At 48.0% G+C, this 17,453-nt stretch overlaps 1 protein-coding gene across 1 annotated transcript; it reads left to right on the top strand.

The window, feature by feature from the left end:
* The first annotated feature begins 13 nt into the window (after window positions 1–13).
* On the top strand, window positions 14–16,394 carry LOC146420566 (CREB-regulated transcription coactivator 1-like). Its single transcript, XM_085048129.1, has 7 exons — window positions 14–44; window positions 2,259–2,395; window positions 3,142–3,393; window positions 5,029–5,130; window positions 9,381–9,467; window positions 10,822–11,002; window positions 12,922–16,394. Exons 2-7 carry the CDS (start codon window positions 2,264–2,266, stop codon window positions 13,131–13,133), a joined length of 966 nt encoding a protein of 321 aa, XP_084904255.1. The 5' UTR covers window positions 14–44; window positions 2,259–2,263; the 3' UTR covers window positions 13,134–16,394.
* The last annotated feature ends 1,059 nt before the right edge of the window (window positions 16,395–17,453 follow it).

Here is a 17,453-nt window from a genome sequence, read left to right as displayed (position 1 = left end):
GGTGCCAAACCTGATCCACCTGGGCATCAGCACTGCCAGCCAGGGTGAGAGAAAAATGGGAATTTTGGGGGTTTTGGTGGTTTTTGGTAGTGGTGGATTTGGATTTCTGCAGTGGTTTTATACATGCAAAATAATGGGAAAGCTGTGTTTAGTTAGAGGGTATTTATCTCATGTTCTTGGTGCACAAATCTGCTTTTTTGGGATTTGTTTGGGGGTTTTTTTGTGTTTATTTAGTTGTTTATTTTTTAATGTCCAAGACTGGAGTTCCTCTCTGGGAATTCCTTGCACTGAACCCCATCCTCCCTTGTGTTATGTGATTGTCTCCAGCAGCCCTTTTATTCCCATTTCTTTAGAACAGTTTTTTGTTTTTTTTTTTTTAATTTGAGGATCTTTTTGGAGTCTATTATTGATTAATATTGTAATTACTGATTGCCATTTTTAAGTAATTTCACTGCTTTACACTCAAATCATTATGAAGATAGTTGATTTTTGAATTTATTTTTTTTTAATTACCAGTGACAGTTGCTAGTCTGTTGATTCCTAGAATAGCACTGAGGAGTTGCATCCAAAAATACAAATATATTTCCTGTGCTGGGCAGGATTCCCTTTCCCACTTCTCCTGGATTGGGAAAAGGAAATTACTGTCATCAGGGTGATGTGGCTGAGCAGGTGAGTTTGGGAAGCAAGAAAAAGATTTCACCTTTTGAAGGTGAAGATTTAAACTTGGAAGAGTTTTTTTTTTGTTTTCAAGGTTTCAGGGATGAGCTTAGAAATTAGGATTTAGAGCACAGTGAGTCTCCACATTTTTTCCCCATAATTAGCAAATTAAATGATAAAAACCCAAACTGGTGAATCTTTGAAAGCATTCCCTGATCTGCCAAGGAGAGAACAAATTAAAGATTCACTCATGGGTGGAGATTTTCCCATCAAGGGGAGATTATCCCACACTTCAGCCATTGCCACACTCAGTGTTTAGTGCTTTTTAAACCAATTTTTCCAACCTTTCCTTGTTATTTTTTAGTGGAAAACCTTGATGAAGGTTTCTCCTCTCATGCCCTGCTCAGGAATGTCCCCAAATTGTCCCTCAGCAGCCCTGAGAGGAGCTGGATAAGTGTTTGGGGGTGGTGAGTCCCTCTGGCCATCCCAGAGCCATTTTTGGGATTGCAAACCTCAACACCTTCCAACCCACATCATTCCAGGATTCCATGAACTTCACCTCTTCTTCTGTAATTGTAATTTCCTCCTTTCAAGGTGTTCCTTAATTCAGAGCCTTCAAAAGGGAGAGGTTTGTAGAGGTTACAGATTTTATTTCCTCTTTCCTAGACCTGTGCTAAAAACCATCTCTGTTTTTTTGTTGTCCCAAAGCGAGCTGTGAAATTCGAAAAACATTTCTCTAGTCCACGAGAGAAGCTCGATTAACTTTATAAATTGATTTTTTAAAGTGTGATTTCACAGGACCTGCCTGGCCTGAGCCCTGAGCCTGCTGCCTCCCTGGCATCCTGGCCTTCCTGGCTCGCTGGCAGCTTGCCTGGCAGCCCTGGGCGCTTGCCAAGCGCCTGGCAGCTCGCAGCTCCTGTCAATTCCTGTTTCTGGGAGAAAACTCTCTCCTCTTTGGCCTCAAATCACATCCCAGGGTTGACTCAGTTCCTCTGGGGTGAGGCAGAACTGAGGGGAGGTTGTAAACCCCCAGATTTTGGGTTAGATCAGAACAAAATGACAATATTTGTGTTGTTTCTCCCCGGTGGGTATTTCCTGCGCCGCGAGAAATGGAGCTCTTCCTGCGTAACCAGTTTGCCTCCTGCTTTTTCCATTCAAGAGGTGTTTGCTTTTTACCACCCTCTGATAAGCCTGGTTCCAGGGTTTGTTATCTCATTCCCAGGGCTGGAGCCCAAAAACAAAGGGAGCAGAAGCTGCTTTTCCTGGGCCAGGTGTGCGAGGAAGGTGCCTGCAGTGTCTGGAACTGCTGAGGCTGCTCTGCCTCTTCCAACTCCAGCTCATCCTGGCCACCAACAGCCACCAACCTGCCCACCAGCGCCTGGCTCTGAGCCAGGACAAGCCACAGGCACCTTCCTCTCACCCTGATGCTCTTCACCCTGGCAAAATTAATTACAAATCACCCAACAAGCTCCCACCCCATTCACCGCGGCGTTTTCCGCTCGTTTTTCCCCGAGAAAACGGTTTTTTTGGGGGATTATTTTGGGTGCAAACATCCCCAAATATTTGCTGTGTCCCTGCTGAAGGTGGTGTGTTGTCCCCAGCAGGGATGACGACGACGCCAGCGCCGTCCCAGCACCGCCAACCCAGTGTCAGCCCCCTGTCCCTGGCTGCAGACTCGCGGCGAGCGCAGCCCCAGCAGATGTCCCCAACGCTGTCCCCTCTGTCTCCCATCACTCAGGTAGGACTTGTGGGAAATTCTGATCACAATTTGTTGTTTTAATCTGTTTAGGGTGGAAGTTTGGGCTCAACAGGGCAGGTTGTATGGGTTTTGGGAAGGAATTCCTGGCTCAGGGTGCCCAGAGAAGCTGTGGCTGCTCCTGGATCCCTGAAGTGTCCAAAGCCAGGCTGGACAGAGCTTGGAGCAACCTGGGACAGTGAAAAGTGTCTCTCAAGATGAGGTTTAAGGTCCCTTCCAACCCAAATCATTCCAGGATTCCATGAACTTCAGCTCTTGTTGTGTAATTTCCTCCTTTCAAGGTGTTCCTTCATTCAGAGCCTTCAAAAGGGAGAGGTTTGTTGAGGTTAGAGATTTTCCTTCCTCTTTTCTAGAACTTTAATAAAAACCCCCTCTGTCCCAAAGCGAGGTGTAAAGTTTGAAAAACATTTCTCTAATCCACGAGAGAAGCTCAATTAACTTCATAAATTGACTTTATAAGCATGACTCTGTGACTGCACAGGTGATTCCTGACCCCGAGATTCAACTGAATTTTTAAAATACTGGTTCATACACCAGAGGTGATCCTGAGGCTTTTGAAATACACAACCCAGGATGGTTTGGGGGCTTAAACCTCATCAAATTCCACCTTCCCTTAATGAAATTCTTGATTCTCTGAACCTTTACATTCCATTTTTCACACACAAATCCCCCTTGAGCATCAGGTGGAATTCCCTGCTGACATGGCTAACTGTTCCCCTCTCTTGCAGGCCGTGGCCATGGATGCATTGTCCCTGGAGCAGCAGCTCCCTCCATACCCCTTCTTCACCCAGACCAGCTCCCAGCAGCAGCAGCAGGCTCCAGTGGCCAGCTCCCTGCCCCAGCCTCCCCCTCTGCTGCAGAGCTCGGGGCTGCAGAGAGGTCCCCAGCTGCCACCCCTGTCTGTCACGGTACCTTCCAGCATCCCCCAGTCGCCCCCAGGCAGCCAGAGCCAGCCCTCCATGGGGATTGACATCAACTCGGTGAGTTGGGGAATGCTTTTCCTTGGGAGATCTGCCTGGGAGGAGGAGAAGTGCAGGGAGGTTGAAATAAAGTTAGGGTGGTGTTGGTTGGATCCGCTTTTCGATGTGGTTGAATCCACTTTTCGATGTTTTCTCGAGGAAAATTAATATTAAATTTTGTCCCAGGTTTGGTTAGAGCTAGTTTAACTCTACCAGCATTTACTGGGATAAATTTCAGGATTTCAGGGTGTTCAGTTTCCCCCCTACACGTTGTGTTACAGACTAGGGGAACTCCCAGAGCCTTGAGAAATAATCCAACCACAACAAGCACTTTCCTATCAAAATACCATCTGGAAAATTTCTTTTCCAAAAGTTGTCAAGAACCAGGTGTTTTCTACAGTTTCTCTATTTAGAACCCTTTTATTTGAAGGAATTTTAGAGCATGAATTCCAAAGTGCCCAGAAGAATGGGAGTGAATCCATGAGGATTTCTGGACAGATCCCTTTTCCTGCTTGTTTTAACATGGAAATGTCAGGAAATGTTTTGTCTCAGCAGCTGAAAATCCCAGCAGTGGAAAGGATCCCAAAAAGTGTCCCTGTTTTGGTTCTAATCCTCATGTAGCACCAGCACAGACAATTCTGATCTCATCCTTTGCTTTCTGTGTTGCTTTCCTCATCCTGTAAACCTCTTTATGACCTGAACTTTTAGGCTGCTCTGCTTATCTTCTCGAGCAACTGAAGTAATTCCTAAATAAACACATTTAAAGCCACTTTATCAAAAAGCCTCTGGAGCTGTCAGGCAACTTCTGCACAGGTTCTGTAAAGCAGAATTTAAATTGAATTTATAATTTGGGTGGCTGCTGACAGGGTGTGAGTGGCAATGCAGAGAAAAAGGGGAAATTTTCTTGGGATTTACAGGATTTGGGGTCAAAAATTGGTAGTGCAGCATTCTCCCACCCTGCAGACCTGATTAAATTCACTGGTTTGCAGGTTTTCCTCAATCATCCCTTAATTTCTAAAGGAAGTGGAATGAGAAGAGCTGGGCTACTCTTTATGTTAATTAATGCAACATTATTTAAATACCATTAATATTATTAATTTGTTCCAAAGCAAGGTTCTTTATGATGGGAAAAAGAGTTAAATCTTTGAAAAGAACTTCTCAGGACACCTGAGAATGATGTGAGAATCACAGCTGTGAACCTGCCAAACACAGTGTGAATTCCCAGAGGGTGGGAATTCCCATATCCAGGGAATTTGGGGAATCCCAGGATAGATTTCCACCCCAGGTTTACCAGACAGCTGCTATCTCCTGCACCTCAGTGCTGATAGGGGCAGTGAAAACCCAGATGTGGGTTGAACCTGAAGCATGAACGACATCCTTTTTGAATTATTCTTTGCCCTAAATCCTTGGCTGACCTGATTTTTTATTTTTTTAAAAATATTTTGAATTGAGCCAACCGAAAAAGGCAGAACAAGCTCCCAGCTGTGCCTACCCTGCACCAGAGCTCTCCCAGTTTTTGGGAACCTCATTCACCTAACCCAATCTTCCCACACAGCACCTGAAGAGGACGATTCCCCCCAGCTGCACCACTCCAGACGTTTGTATTTTCCACTTCTCCCTCAATTGCCGCGGTGTTTATTCTGTGTTGTTCTGTAGGCCTCACTCCAGCAGTACCGCAGTAATGCTGGATCCCCAGCCAACCAGTCTCCCACCTCTCCTGTCTCCAATCAAGGCTTCTCTCCTGGCAGCTCCCCTCAAGTAAGGGACTCTGTGCTTCCACAGGCCTTGCTTCTCGTGTGTGTTTCCAGCTGGGTTTCTCCATCGCTGCCCCGTGGTTGTCTCACTGTGACTCCGTGTGTGCCTCATGCCTCACCGACCTCCCATCTGCTCCCACGGGGTTTCAGAGCTGCTGAATTCCCTGGGTTTAGTCCCAAAAAAAGCACAGGATCAGGCTGCTGGCTGAGCTCTGGGGTGGTGGTTGTTTGGTGGATAGGAGCTCCAGGTGGAACTCTCTGCATTCCCAGTATTGTGGGGAGCTGATGGATGTGTGCTGGGAGGGCAGGAAAGAGGGGAATTCCAGTTTCTCCTGCAGCAGGAAAAGCTCCTGGGGCACTCAGTATTTAAATATTTGCACTAAATATCCCAAACTTGCTTAGATCAGGATGTTTTTACGTGGGAACACACCCCGGGAGAGAAAAAAATGAAGAAAATGCTCTTAAAACGAGCAGCTTGTGGCTGGCAGGGAATGAGCTCCCAGCACCCTCCCTTCTGTGCCAGCTGCTTTTCCTTTTTTTTCCCTTTTCCTTGCTCTGGCTGTATCTCCTCACACAGCCACGTGTCCTGGGTGGAAATCACCACCTGGGAGAGGGTGTAATCCCCTGAAAGGGGATTTTCACCTGCCAGCAGCAAGAAATTAAAAACGAGCAGACTTGCCCCAGCGTAGAAAAGTGCATTTTCAGTGCCTGGTGCTGCTAAAAGCCCCAGCTGGCTGCTCTGTAGAATCCCTCCTGGAGAAAAGAAGTGCAGGGAATTCTTCCAGAGCATCCCAAGAGTCTAAAAATCCATTTTCTGTTCCGTCACTGAGTGTTGAAAGCTGTAAGGAGGATCCTTTCCAAATAAGTGCTGCCCCTTGATGGTTCTATTCATTAGCCAGGTCATGGTAGCTCAGCCCTGGATCCAAAATTGTCAGGAATTGTCTGGATTTCCTTAGCCTTGGCTTTAAGGCTTCTCAACCTCTCTCTCTTCTGCCTGCTTCTGTGAGTTCTGCTGTGCTCTGTGTGCCTCCAAAAACCAGCACTGCCCCCCAGAGCAGAGCTTGCTGCAAACTCTCAGTTCTCACTGGGCAGCACATCCAAATTTGGTTTTTATGTCGATTTTTTTTTTTCCCCCCCTTTGATTTCTCAGTAACTCTGGCTTGGTTTTGTCCCCAGATTTGTCCCCACTGTTCAGTCCAGAGTGCAGCACACACTGGGCTGGGATTTTTCCTGCTGGTTTTATCCTGTAAAATCTTCCTTAGGTTTTGGTTTTTTCCAGAGGGACTCCACAACTCTGAGTGGAAGGCAGAGGGTTTATTAATTCTGCTCTCTGTAATATTAGCCTCTTAAATACCGAATATTAGCCTCTTAAATACAGAATTCCTTATTTTTGCTAAATTAAAACCGAGGTGGGTTTGCTGCCTCCAGGAATGTCCCAATAGCTGGAAGTGGTGCTGGTGATAAATACTAAACACGAAGGGAAGAAAAACCAGTTTGGAGGGAAATTTGGGGTTGGTTGTGAAGGTGGGGCAGTTCCCAGACAGCAGAATCCCTCAATCTGCCCAGAAATCCCTTCCAGCAGCAGAATATTCCTTTGTGGAGGAGTCTGGCACTGCTGTGGGTGTGACTGAGCGGGTGACTCCATGTGCTCCCCTTTCTCCCCCAAATTTAGAGTGTGTCACTTAATCCTCCAGGTGACAAAGGACATTCCTGGGCTCAGATTTGTGTCCCACACACTTCATTCACCACAGGTTCTCTCCATGCTCCCACCTCTCCCAATCCCACCGATCCCACAGGGATGGGAAAGCTCTGCCTGCCTCCCCAGCTCTGTGTTTGCATGGCTTCCACCCCAGTGCCTTGGCTGTGCTTCCCTGCTCTCATCCTGTTCTGATTAGACACAAACATTCCTGCTTTAGAGGCTCTGACCTGGAGAACCTGGTAGGTATTTGGAGATGGATCATTCCAGCCAGGATTGCTGCTTCGGGGTTGGTTTTTCCTCACAGTGAACCCCAGAAGATCTCTGGTGACAAGCCAGGCTCTGGAGATGGTGTTTGTATTGTGTTGTTCCTGGAGCTGTTGATGAATTCTCCTAAGGCTCTGAAGTGTTGAAGGAGTGACATTTCCAGAGGGTTTTCTTTGGGAATTGTGGTGTTTGCAGCTGTAGGAAGCAGCACATTTCACAGAGGAGCAAACCCTTTGGTGGGAAGCACTGAGCTGGACTTGCACAACACATTCTGCTCTCCTCTTGATTATTTCTCATTCCCCAAAGTTTTTGGGATGGGAACAGTGCTTAGGGAACACAAAGATTTTAGGGATTGTCCTCATTTTGGGAATTGTCCTTTTATTCCCGTTTTGTGGAATGAAATGACAGGAGTTAAAGGGAAAAAACACCTTGATCCTCATTGGAGCTCTGGGATAGAAGTAGGATTTTGGTGCTGGCTTTGCTTCCCATCGAGTCTGTGCCATCCCAAAATTCAGATTTATCCCTAGAAATGGTTATAAACCATAGGTTGGACTGAATTTAGGTTGGAATCAGTGATCTCAGATTTCCCTGCCTGCTCCGTGTGGATCCTGTGGGATCCTCTGTGCCTTGTGGGATTCCCTCCTGTTCTGTGAGGGTTCTGGGGAATGGTGAGGGTCCTGAGGGACTCCTGCCTGCTCCCTGTGGATCCTGTGGGATCCTCTAGGATTCTCTGGGTCCTGTGGGATTCCTGCCTGCTCCGTGAGGGTCCCAGGGAATCATGAGGGTCCCAGGGAATCGTGAGGGTCCTGAGGGATTCCTTCCTGCTCCATGTGGATTCTCACCCACCCCCCAAACCCCCTCCATGAGGGTCCTGGGGAATGGTGAGGGTCCTGAGGGATTCCTGCCTGCTCCATGGGGATCCTCTGGGATCCTCTGAGCCTTGTGGGATTCCTGCCCACCCTGTGGGGGTCCTGGGGAATTGTGAGGGTCCTGAGGGATTCCTGCCTGCTCCATGAGGGTCCTGGGGAATTGTGAGGGTCCCAGAGGATTCCCTCCTGCTCCCTGTGGATCCTGTGGGATTCTCTGGGCCCTGTGGGATTCCCTCTGGCTCCATATAGATCCTCTGTGCCCTGTGGGATTTCCTCTCACTCCATGAGGGCCCAGGGTGATTCCCGCCTGCTCTGTGGGATCCTCTGAGCCCTGTGGGATTCCCTCCTGCTCCCTGTGGATCCTGTGGGATCCTCTGGGCCCTGTAGGATTACCATCCGCTCCATGAGGGCCCTGTGGGTTTCCCACTGCTCCATGAGGGTCCTGGGGAATCGTGAGGGTCCTGAGGGATTCCTGCCTGCTCCCTGTGGATCCTGTGGGATCCTCTAGGATTCTCTGGGTCCTGTGGGATTCCTGCCTGCTCTGTGAGGGTCTCGGGGAATCATGAGGGTCCCAGGGAATCGTGAGGGTCCTGAGGGATTCCCTCCTACTCTATCTGGATCCTCTGGGCTCTGTGGGATTCCCGCCTGTTCCATGAGGGTCCTGGGGAATTGTGAGGGTCCTGAAGGACTCCTGCCTGCTCCCTGTGGATCCTGTGGGATCCTCTAGGATTCTCTGGGCCCTGTGGGATTCCTGCCTGTTCCATGAGGGTCTCAGGGAATCATGAGGGTCCCAGAGGATTCCCTCCTGCTCTGTGGGGATCCTCTAGGCCCTGTGGGTTTCCCGCCTGTTCCATGAGGGTCTTGGGGAATTGTGAGGGTCCTGAGGGACTCCTGCCTGCTCCCTGTGGATCCTGTGGGATCCTCTGGTCCCTGTGGGATTCCTGCTGCTCCATGAGGGCTCAGGTCAATTCCCCGTGCTCCATGAGGGTCCCAGAGGATTCCCATTCCATGTGGATCCTCTGGTCCCTGTGGGATTCCTGCCTGATCCATGAGGGTCCTGGGGAATCGTGAGGGTCCCAGAGGATTTTCTCCTGCTCTGTGGGGATCCCTTGGGCCCTGTGGGATTCCCTCTTACACCATGTGGGTCCTCTAGGCTCTGTGGGATTCCCACCCATTCCATGTGGATCCTGTGGGATCCTCTGGGATCCTGTGGGATTCCCTCTTACTCCATGTGGATCCTCTGCGCCCTGTGGGATTCCTGCTGCTCCATGAGGGCTCAGGGCAATTCCTGCTGTTCCATGAGGGCTCAGGGCCATTCCCACCCTCTCAGTGCACATTTCTCTGGAATTGCCTGTACCGGGAGAGCCGGGGAAGAGCCAGAATTTGGGATTTTACACCATAAAGCCTCTGTTTTGTTTTCAGCATTCTTCCATGCTGGGCAGTGTTTTTGGGGACTCCTATTATGAGCAGCAGATGACAGCTAGGCAGGCTAATGCCCTCTCCCACCAGGTGAGCAAATTCATCTCAGGCCTGCCTCGGCCTCTCCCGCATCAAATTAATGCCAATTAATTCCCAATTAATTCTCTGTCACGTCCCCGTTTTGTCCTTGTTGAGTTTTCCTTCTTTTTGTTTGTGTTACTCAGCAGTTTCTTGTTCGGTTTGGTTTTCCCCTTCACCTTTCACTCTTTGTCACTCCCATCCCACGCAGGTGTTCTGCCAAAAATTAAAGGGAAATTAATTTTAAAAATTATAATAATGAAGGTTTTTAAAATGAAAAGATGCCAGGCAACTATAAAAGGGAAAAGGAGTGATAGCAAAATGTTAAAGCAGTGAAAATCAGCTTGAAAAAGGGAAAATAAGGAAGTTTGGAAGAGGAAAAATAGTGACGATTTTAAAATGGGAATCTGGTTTAAAAGGGGAAAAATAAAGGAAAGGAAATTTTTTAAATAATGGAAAATTTTAAAAGGAAAAATGCTGGAAAGAAATTTTAAATAATGAAAATTTATTTTAAAGAGGATAAAAGAATGAAAATAAATTCTCAAAGTAATGAAAGCTTTAAAAGGAAAGATAATGACATTTGAAAGAGGAAAAATGCTGAAAATCTTTAAGTAATGAAGAGTCATTTTGAAAAGTAATGAAAATATGTTTTAAATAATGAAAATCAGCTTCAAAAAACAAAAGCAATGAAGAGAAATTTTTAAAATAATGAACACTTTAAAGAGTGAAAAATTTATGAAGGAACACAATGAAAATAAATTTTAAAATGACCAAAAGCAATCTTTAAAATAATGAAAATAAATTTCATAAAATTTAAAATACCAACAAATATTAAAAACTAAACATCATGTAAAAACACATTGAAAAATTAAAATAATCCATATTTCAAGCTCCACATTTCTGGCTGTAGTTACAATTGGGAAGGATTCCCTTGTAGGTGATGACAATACTGACTCCAGAATTTGGGAATAACCCAAATTTGGGAATAACCCAACTCTGCTTGGTGCAGAGCTTCCCTTAATTTGGCCAACCAGAGCAAGGATCCATTAAACCATAGAATCCTTAAATCTGGGAATCCTGATGGGCAGAGAGCTCAGGGACAGCCTAAATTCCCTTCCTTTTCCTTTCAGAGCTCCTTTTCTTTCATTCTCCCCCGTTTGATTTGTGCATCCCTCATCCCCCTCCTCCCAATTCGGCAGGAAAACCCCACAAAGCTCAGGGGCAAAAACCCCTTTTTTTGAGCAACAAAACCTCAAGATGAATTTGTTTGCCTGTCTCTCGTCCCGTCCTCGACCCGTGTCAGTCGTTCTGCTGCCCCTCACCCCCGAGGGTTGGGAATTAACAGTTTTTTGGTGTCCATCCCCAGCTGGAGCAGTTCAACATGATCGAGAACGCCATCAGCTCCAACAGCCTCTACAGCCCCTGCTCCACCCTCAACTACTCCCAGGCTGCCATGATGGGACTGACGGGCAGCCACGGCAGCCTGCAGGACTCCCAGCAGCTCAACTACTCCAGCCACGGCAACATCCCCAACATCATCCTGACAGGTAAATCCCGGCAGGGAATGCCATCCCTGTGGGGTCACCGTGGCCTGGGGCTGGCAGGAGAAGGGAGGGATTGTCCACCTGAACTCAGCTCTGGGGTGATTTGGGCACTTGTGGGGTCACTGTGGCCAGGCTGGCAGGAGAAGGGAGGGATTGTCCACTTGAGTTCAGCCCTGGGGTGATTTGGGCACCTGTGGGGTCACTGTGGCCTGGTTGGCAGGAGAAGGGAGGGATTGTCCACCTGAGCTCAGCTCTGGGGTGATTTGTGGGGTCACTGTGGCCAGGCTGGCAGGAGAAGGGAGGGATTGTCCAGCTGAGCTCAGCTCTGGGGTGATTTGGGCGCCTCGGGAGATTTAGAGCTCTTGGAGTGTCCAGGGATGTTGGGATGGGGAAACTGAGGAGGCTGAGGGAGACTCCTTGGGTTCTGCAGCTCTCTGGGATCTCTGGGAGCAGGGACAGGACCCAGGGAATGGCTGGAGATGGGTCAGAGCAGGTTTAGGTTATATTTCAGGGAAAAAAGGTTCTTTCCCCAGAAAATGGCTGGAGCTGGGTCAGGGCAGGTTTAGGATTGATCTCAGGGAAAAAAGGTTCTTTCCACAGAAAATGGCTAGAGCTCTGCCAGGGCAGGTTTAGCTTGGATTTCAGGGAAAAAAGGTTCTTTCCTCAGGGAATGGCTAGAGTTGTGCCAGGGCAGGTTTGGTTGGATTTCAGGGAACAGCTGGAGCTGGGTCAGGGCAGGTTTAGGTTATATTTCAGGGAAAAAAGGTTCTTTCCCCAGGGAATGGCTGGAGCTGGGTCAGGGCAGGTTTGGTTGGATTTCAGGGAATGGCTGGAGCTAGGTCAGGGCAGGTTTAGGATGGATCTCAGGAAGAGATTTTTTCCCCAGAGAGCACTGCCCAGGCTCCCCAGGGAATGGTGACATTCCCAAGGCTGCCAGAGCTCCAGGAGCATTTGGACAACACTCTGGGACAGGGTGGGATTGTTGGGGTGTCTGTGCAAGGCCAGGATTGCACTGGGTGATCCTGTGATCCCACCCAGCTCAGGATATCCCATAATCCCAGCCTTGGGGTTTCCCTCTGTGGAGCCAGGAAGGGAAAAAGGGGATTGTTGCTGCTGAGGGGTTTGTTGGGGGAACATCCCACTGTCAGCTCACCTGCAATCCCAACACACCAGTTTTCCTAAGGATTTTTCCTGCCCTGAATTCCCTGGATCCTCAGCCACAGTGAGGAAAAGCTGTGAGAGCCAAACTCCTCGCTCTGCTCGGCCTGAGCTGGCCAGCAGAGGGTTGGGGTGTCACATATGGTGGCCAATCTGGTCACAGTGGGGTTTTGGAAACAATCCTTGCCCAGGGATTGCTGATTGCAATGGTGGAAATTCAGGTTATTCCTCCTAAACCTGAGGGAGAGAAAAGGAGCTCGAGTGACACCAAACATCCAAATATGAATTTTGCTCTGTGTTTGGTGGTTTGGAGATGCTGTGAGGAACCTAAATTTCTAAAATCCTAAGGAGGGTTGGATATTCCTCACCTGAGAGCTCAGTAATTTTTCCAGGGATTTTGGGAGCTGTTTTAGGATTTTCAGCCTGGTTTGGAAATCTATCTAAAAATCTAAAATCCTGAAGTAAATCCTAAAAATCTAAAATCCTGAAGTACATGTTTCCAGGGGTTTTGGGAGCTGTTTTAGGATTTTCAGCCTGGTGTTTGCCCAGCCCGTGACACCAGACATCCAGACATGAATTTTGCTTTGTGTTTGGTGATTTGGAGATGCTGTGAGGAACCTAAATTTATGAAATTCGAAGGAGGGTTGGATGTTCCTCACCTGAGAGCTCAGCAACTGTTTCTAGGTTTTTTTGGGAGCTGTTTTAGGACTTCCATCCTGCTGTTTGCCCAGCCCAAGCCACCCCTGTGTGTTGTGTCCCCGCAGTGACAGGAGAATCCCCCCCCAGCTTATCAAAAGAACTGACCAGCTCCTTGGCGGGCGTGGGGGACGTCAGCTTCGACACGGATTCCCAGTTCCCCCTGGATGAACTCAAAATTGACCCCTTGACCCTGGATGGACTGCACATGCTCAACGACCCCGACATGGTCCTCACCGACCCCGCCACAGAGGACACGTTCCGGATGGACCGGCTGTGAGCCGCGGCCGGCGCGTCCCCGAGGAGTGACCCTTCCCGTGTCCCCTGTCCACTCAAAGCTTGTTGTTCTGAGCTTGCCGCGCTGCAGAGCCCCTGTCCCCGCCGTGGCGCCCAGCGATGTCACCCCGAGCCGCTCGTTGCCGTAAGGATTGTCCGGTTTCTCCATCGGCCTTGTCCTCTCCAAAACCCCTTTTTTCCCCCCAAAGCTCCAGCGGGACCTTGGCTGTGGCTGCTCTGCGCTCGGGAAGGGTTTTTTGGGGGGAGGAACACCTCGTTTTGGGGTGAAGGGGGAAACCCAGGCTGTGCCCCCTCCTCCTCCTCCTCCTCCTCTGTCCCGGATTGTCACCTCTCCCTGCGTTGTCACCCCCTGGAATTGTGACTCTGCTTCGTGACACTTTGCCTCCCTCGAGGTGCCGTGGTTGTCCCCAGGTGTGTCCCCAACCTCTTGTCCCTCCCTCCCTCCCTCCCAGCCAGCCCGGCAGAGCGGAGCCACCGCGGCCACCAATCCCAAAAATCCACTTTAAACACTATTTTTTTTTCCAAGCTTTTTATGTTTTTGGGGTTTTTTTTCTTTTGTTTTTTTTTTTTTTAATATATATGTAATATATATCTATTTCTATATATGGCTACATATATAGAGAGCATTTCTGAGCACACATGAAAGTACTATAATTCATTACTTGATTAGACAGAGGATCAGAACATCTTAAAGCAGCTAAAAATAATAGAGACTAACCTGCATAATCCTAATTTTTACTTTGTGAGAGATTCCTGGGCAACAGGAAGGGCATTTCCATAGCAATGCCAGGCTCATAGAATCATGATTTTTTTATTTTTTATTCTTATTCATTACTTATTCTGTTACTTATTTATGATTTATTTTTTTTTGTCGTCATCGTTGTCATTTCTTTTTTTTTTTAATTTAAATATTTGGATATTAGGAAAGTAGCTCAACTACATACAGCCAATGGAAGCACTCTACATAATGCTTGTACAGTACATTTTTTTGTGGTTTTATTCCAGAAATATATTATATATATTATATATATAGGTATTTTTAAACTAACTGGAATTTTAAAACAGATGTTAAGCAGGAATAAGGAAGCCTAAGGCAAGTTTAGATGTTTTCCTTTGGAATAGGCAAAATAGGGTGGCTGGAACTTAAAAATTCCTTCATTCACCCGGGGGAAAAAATCTCTTGCTCCACACTGACCAGGATTGAATCCTCCAAAATTCTGTTTAATTAAATGGAGAATTGATTGTTGCTGGTGGTTCTTGTGAATATTCTGTGCTGCAGATTAAGAAATCCCACCTGGATTCCTTTGATTGGGAATTGGGGGTTTCACTCTGGCTGGATTGATGGTGATTCCCAGATTTCTGGGAAGGAATGGATTTAAAGGTGTATCAGGAAACTTGGGGCTGAGATTCCCAGCACAGGAAAAGTCAGGAATTAGTCAGGAATTGACATGATTTGGAGTCTTATTAACTAATTAAAAACGTAGGGGTTTTAACTAATTAAAACCAGGGGTGAGCTGGTCCTGGAGAGGGAATCCCTTCCACCCTAAATCCTGAGCAGCCACATGGATTTTATCCCCAAACCTCCCCAAAATCCCATTCCAGCCCCATTTCCCACCAGTTCTGCTTTGTTCATCCACAGCTGCTCCTCCTGTCAGTTCTACACCACCTGGATTTGCTTTTTTCACTCCAAACCTTTATTCCAAGGAAACCCCAACCCCAGCTCTCCCAGTTTCCCTCATTCCCCTTCGGGAAGCACTGCGCTGCTCTTAACGAGTTCCGCCGCAATTAACGACACTCCTCCTGCAATTAACGACTCCCAGCTGCTCTCCACGAGTTCCCCCTGCTCCTAATGAGTTATACTAAGTTTCTGTGTGCTTCCAGAAATCCGTGGGCTGCCGTGCTGAGGTTCCTGCCCCGTCTGCTGAGCAGGAGTGAGGTTGGGATCTCCCCAACCCTGGGGCATCTGCTCGCCTTTCGTGCCATTTGTTGACCATTTGCACTAAAAACGTGGCATTTTTTTTGTTTTCTCTTTGGCTTCCCTGTGTCTTTTTTATTTTATTTTGTTTTTTAATCCTTCCCCACGCCCCTCCAGAGGTTCCCCCCTCATCTCTGGGAAACGTTTTGGGATTTTTGGCAGGGTTTGAGCCCCGTTAGGACACTCCTGGTGGCTGCATGGTTCAGATCCCTAATGCTTTTCCAGTTCAAGGAGGAGACAACAGGCAGCTCAGACAGGAGGATACCTGGAAAAACAGGAGGAATTTGGGCCCCAGGTGACTCTGACCCCTTTGCTGCAGGCACAGCTCAGCCCGAAACGCTTGGTGCAGCTCCTTGTGGGAATTGTGTGTCGCTGTCCCGCCGGAATGACAGCCCTGCATGTGGCAATCCTTGTCTGTGATGTTCCTTTTCCACCACCAGAGTCACTTCTGAGCGAGCTGAGCTTCCTCCAGAGCCTCAGCCAGGAGCTGCAGCTCAGCCTCCTCCCCGGTTTTTTAACTCCTTGTTGTAAATAAGAGCTCTTTGTTTCTTAGCCTTGTAAGTAGACCTTGAAAATGGCCTTAATTTCAAAAATCAACACATCTTGGATGCAACTGGCGCAGTTAGGGACCATCCAGCCCGGAGGAATTCCAGGTTTTCCTCCCTTGGGAGAGGGAAGGAGCTGGGATGTCCCCGTGGGAATGCTGAGCTCTGAGATCCAGGGATTTTCCAGCAGCTTTCCCTTCCCATCCCCGAGGAGAACCTTTTCCCCAAAAGGTTTCCTCACACACCACAAGGGAGCTGCCCGGAGGGATTTATTTCCCCCCTTCTCTCTCCTGAAAATTCCAGTTTTTGCAGCATCAGGCTGATCTGGGAGCAAACCCAGCCAGAGAAAAGCAGGGAGCAAATCCCGAGCGTTTCCAGAGCAAATAATCCCCTTTTATCTCAAATTCAACCACCCTGTGCTCATTCCAAACAGCACGTGGGGCTCTCTCCCCACAGCTGGGAGCAGAAAGGGAAAACCATCATTAACAAAAAAAAAACCAATTGAGGAGCAAACAGTGTTAATTGCTATTCTTGCTAAGTTTGAGTCGAGTGCTGTTGACCTGTCTGGTGTCTCAAGGGTGACTGTCCCTGCTGAGCAACCTCCCTTCTCTCCGTGTTTTTCTATCTCCAGCCCAAGCAAACTCCCAAACCCCCACGCTAGACTGTTGCATTTGCCAATACAAAGGGGAAGAACAGGAATAAACCCTCGGTGCGTCCAAAACTGTGATTTATTTTATTATCTGATTTGATTTTATCCCCAGCCCTGCTGCTGCGGGGGGAGGCTCTCTGCCCTGTACATAGATTTTTTTTTCCCTCGGCATGTTCGCCCCGGGTTTGGCTCCCACGGCTTCTGCATGGCAGGGAGCTCTGCCAGCCCTCCCCGTGCCCCCAGCCTGGGCTTGGATTCCATTCCCAAGAGGGGAAAACAATTCCAGAATCGCGTCGGGAATCGTTCCTTCCTCGGGTGTTTCACACCTTGGCGGAGGTGGATGAATTTCGTGGTTGGTTTGGTAATTAATTGGTTTTTAAGAGAGTTCCTGGATGAACCTTCAGCCCAGAGGGGGTTGGGTTTGATGGTCCTGGAGGTCTTTTCCTACCTTGATTTGGTGGTTCTTTGCCAACCTTAAATTAGGTTCTTCTCCAACCTTCATTGGGTCTTTCTTCTCCAATCTTAATTTGGTCATTCTTTTTCAACCCTAATTTGGTGATTCTTCTCCAACCTTAATTTGGTCTTTCTTCTCCAACTTTAATTTGGTCTTTCTTCTCCGACCTTGATTCAATCATTCTTTTCCAACTTTAATTTGGTGATTCTTTCCCAACCTTGATTCCATCATTCCTTTCCAACCCTAATCCCACGATTCTTTCCCAACCCTGCTCCAGTGGCTCTTTCCCAACCTCAACTCCATAACTCCAAGAGCAAAAGCTACCCTAAAAATTCACCTTAAACCAGCACCCTGTAACACCCAAACCCATTCAAACCCTAAAAACCCAAATTTCTGTCCAAACAACAACTGAGTCTCTAGCTGCACATCCCTTAAGGAAAGAGCCTGGAAATCCCCTCTGGACAGAAGGAAAGGCTCCTCTCCCCCCGCAGATCCCACCCTGGCTGATTTTTCGGGAGAAGCCCCAAAACCAGCGCGTTTATTCCTCGGAGCAAAGCCCCCCGTCACTGTGATGGCAATGTGAAAGCGCAGGTAGCCTTTGTTACGTGTGTCTGTCCTTTTTCAAAAACAACCAGGAAAACCAGAAAAAACCCCGAGAAAAACCCCCTTTTCCCCCCCCT

Source organism: Lichenostomus cassidix, unplaced genomic scaffold, assembly GCF_008360975.1.
Source record: "Lichenostomus cassidix isolate B80296 unplaced genomic scaffold, HeHo_3.0 HiC_scaffold_817, whole genome shotgun sequence".
NCBI lineage: Eukaryota > Metazoa > Chordata > Aves > Passeriformes > Meliphagidae > Lichenostomus > Lichenostomus cassidix.
Note: the sequence above shows the minus strand (reverse complement) of the source record. Positions and strands in the feature narration are given on the sequence as shown.

Bases quoted from the DNA above. Each gene is read 5' to 3' on its own strand.
- LOC146420566 (XM_085048129.1), top strand. From the start codon at position 2,264: ATGACGACGACGCCAGCGCCGTCCCAGCACCGCCAACCCAGTGTCAGC. The intron at 9,468-10,821 runs GTGAGCAAATTC...GTCCATCCCCAG, and splicing joins CTAATGCCCTCTCCCACCAG to CTGGAGCAGTTCAACATGAT. The intron at 11,003-12,921 runs GTAAATCCCGGC...GTGTCCCCGCAG, and splicing joins CCCCAACATCATCCTGACAG to TGACAGGAGAATCCCCCCCC.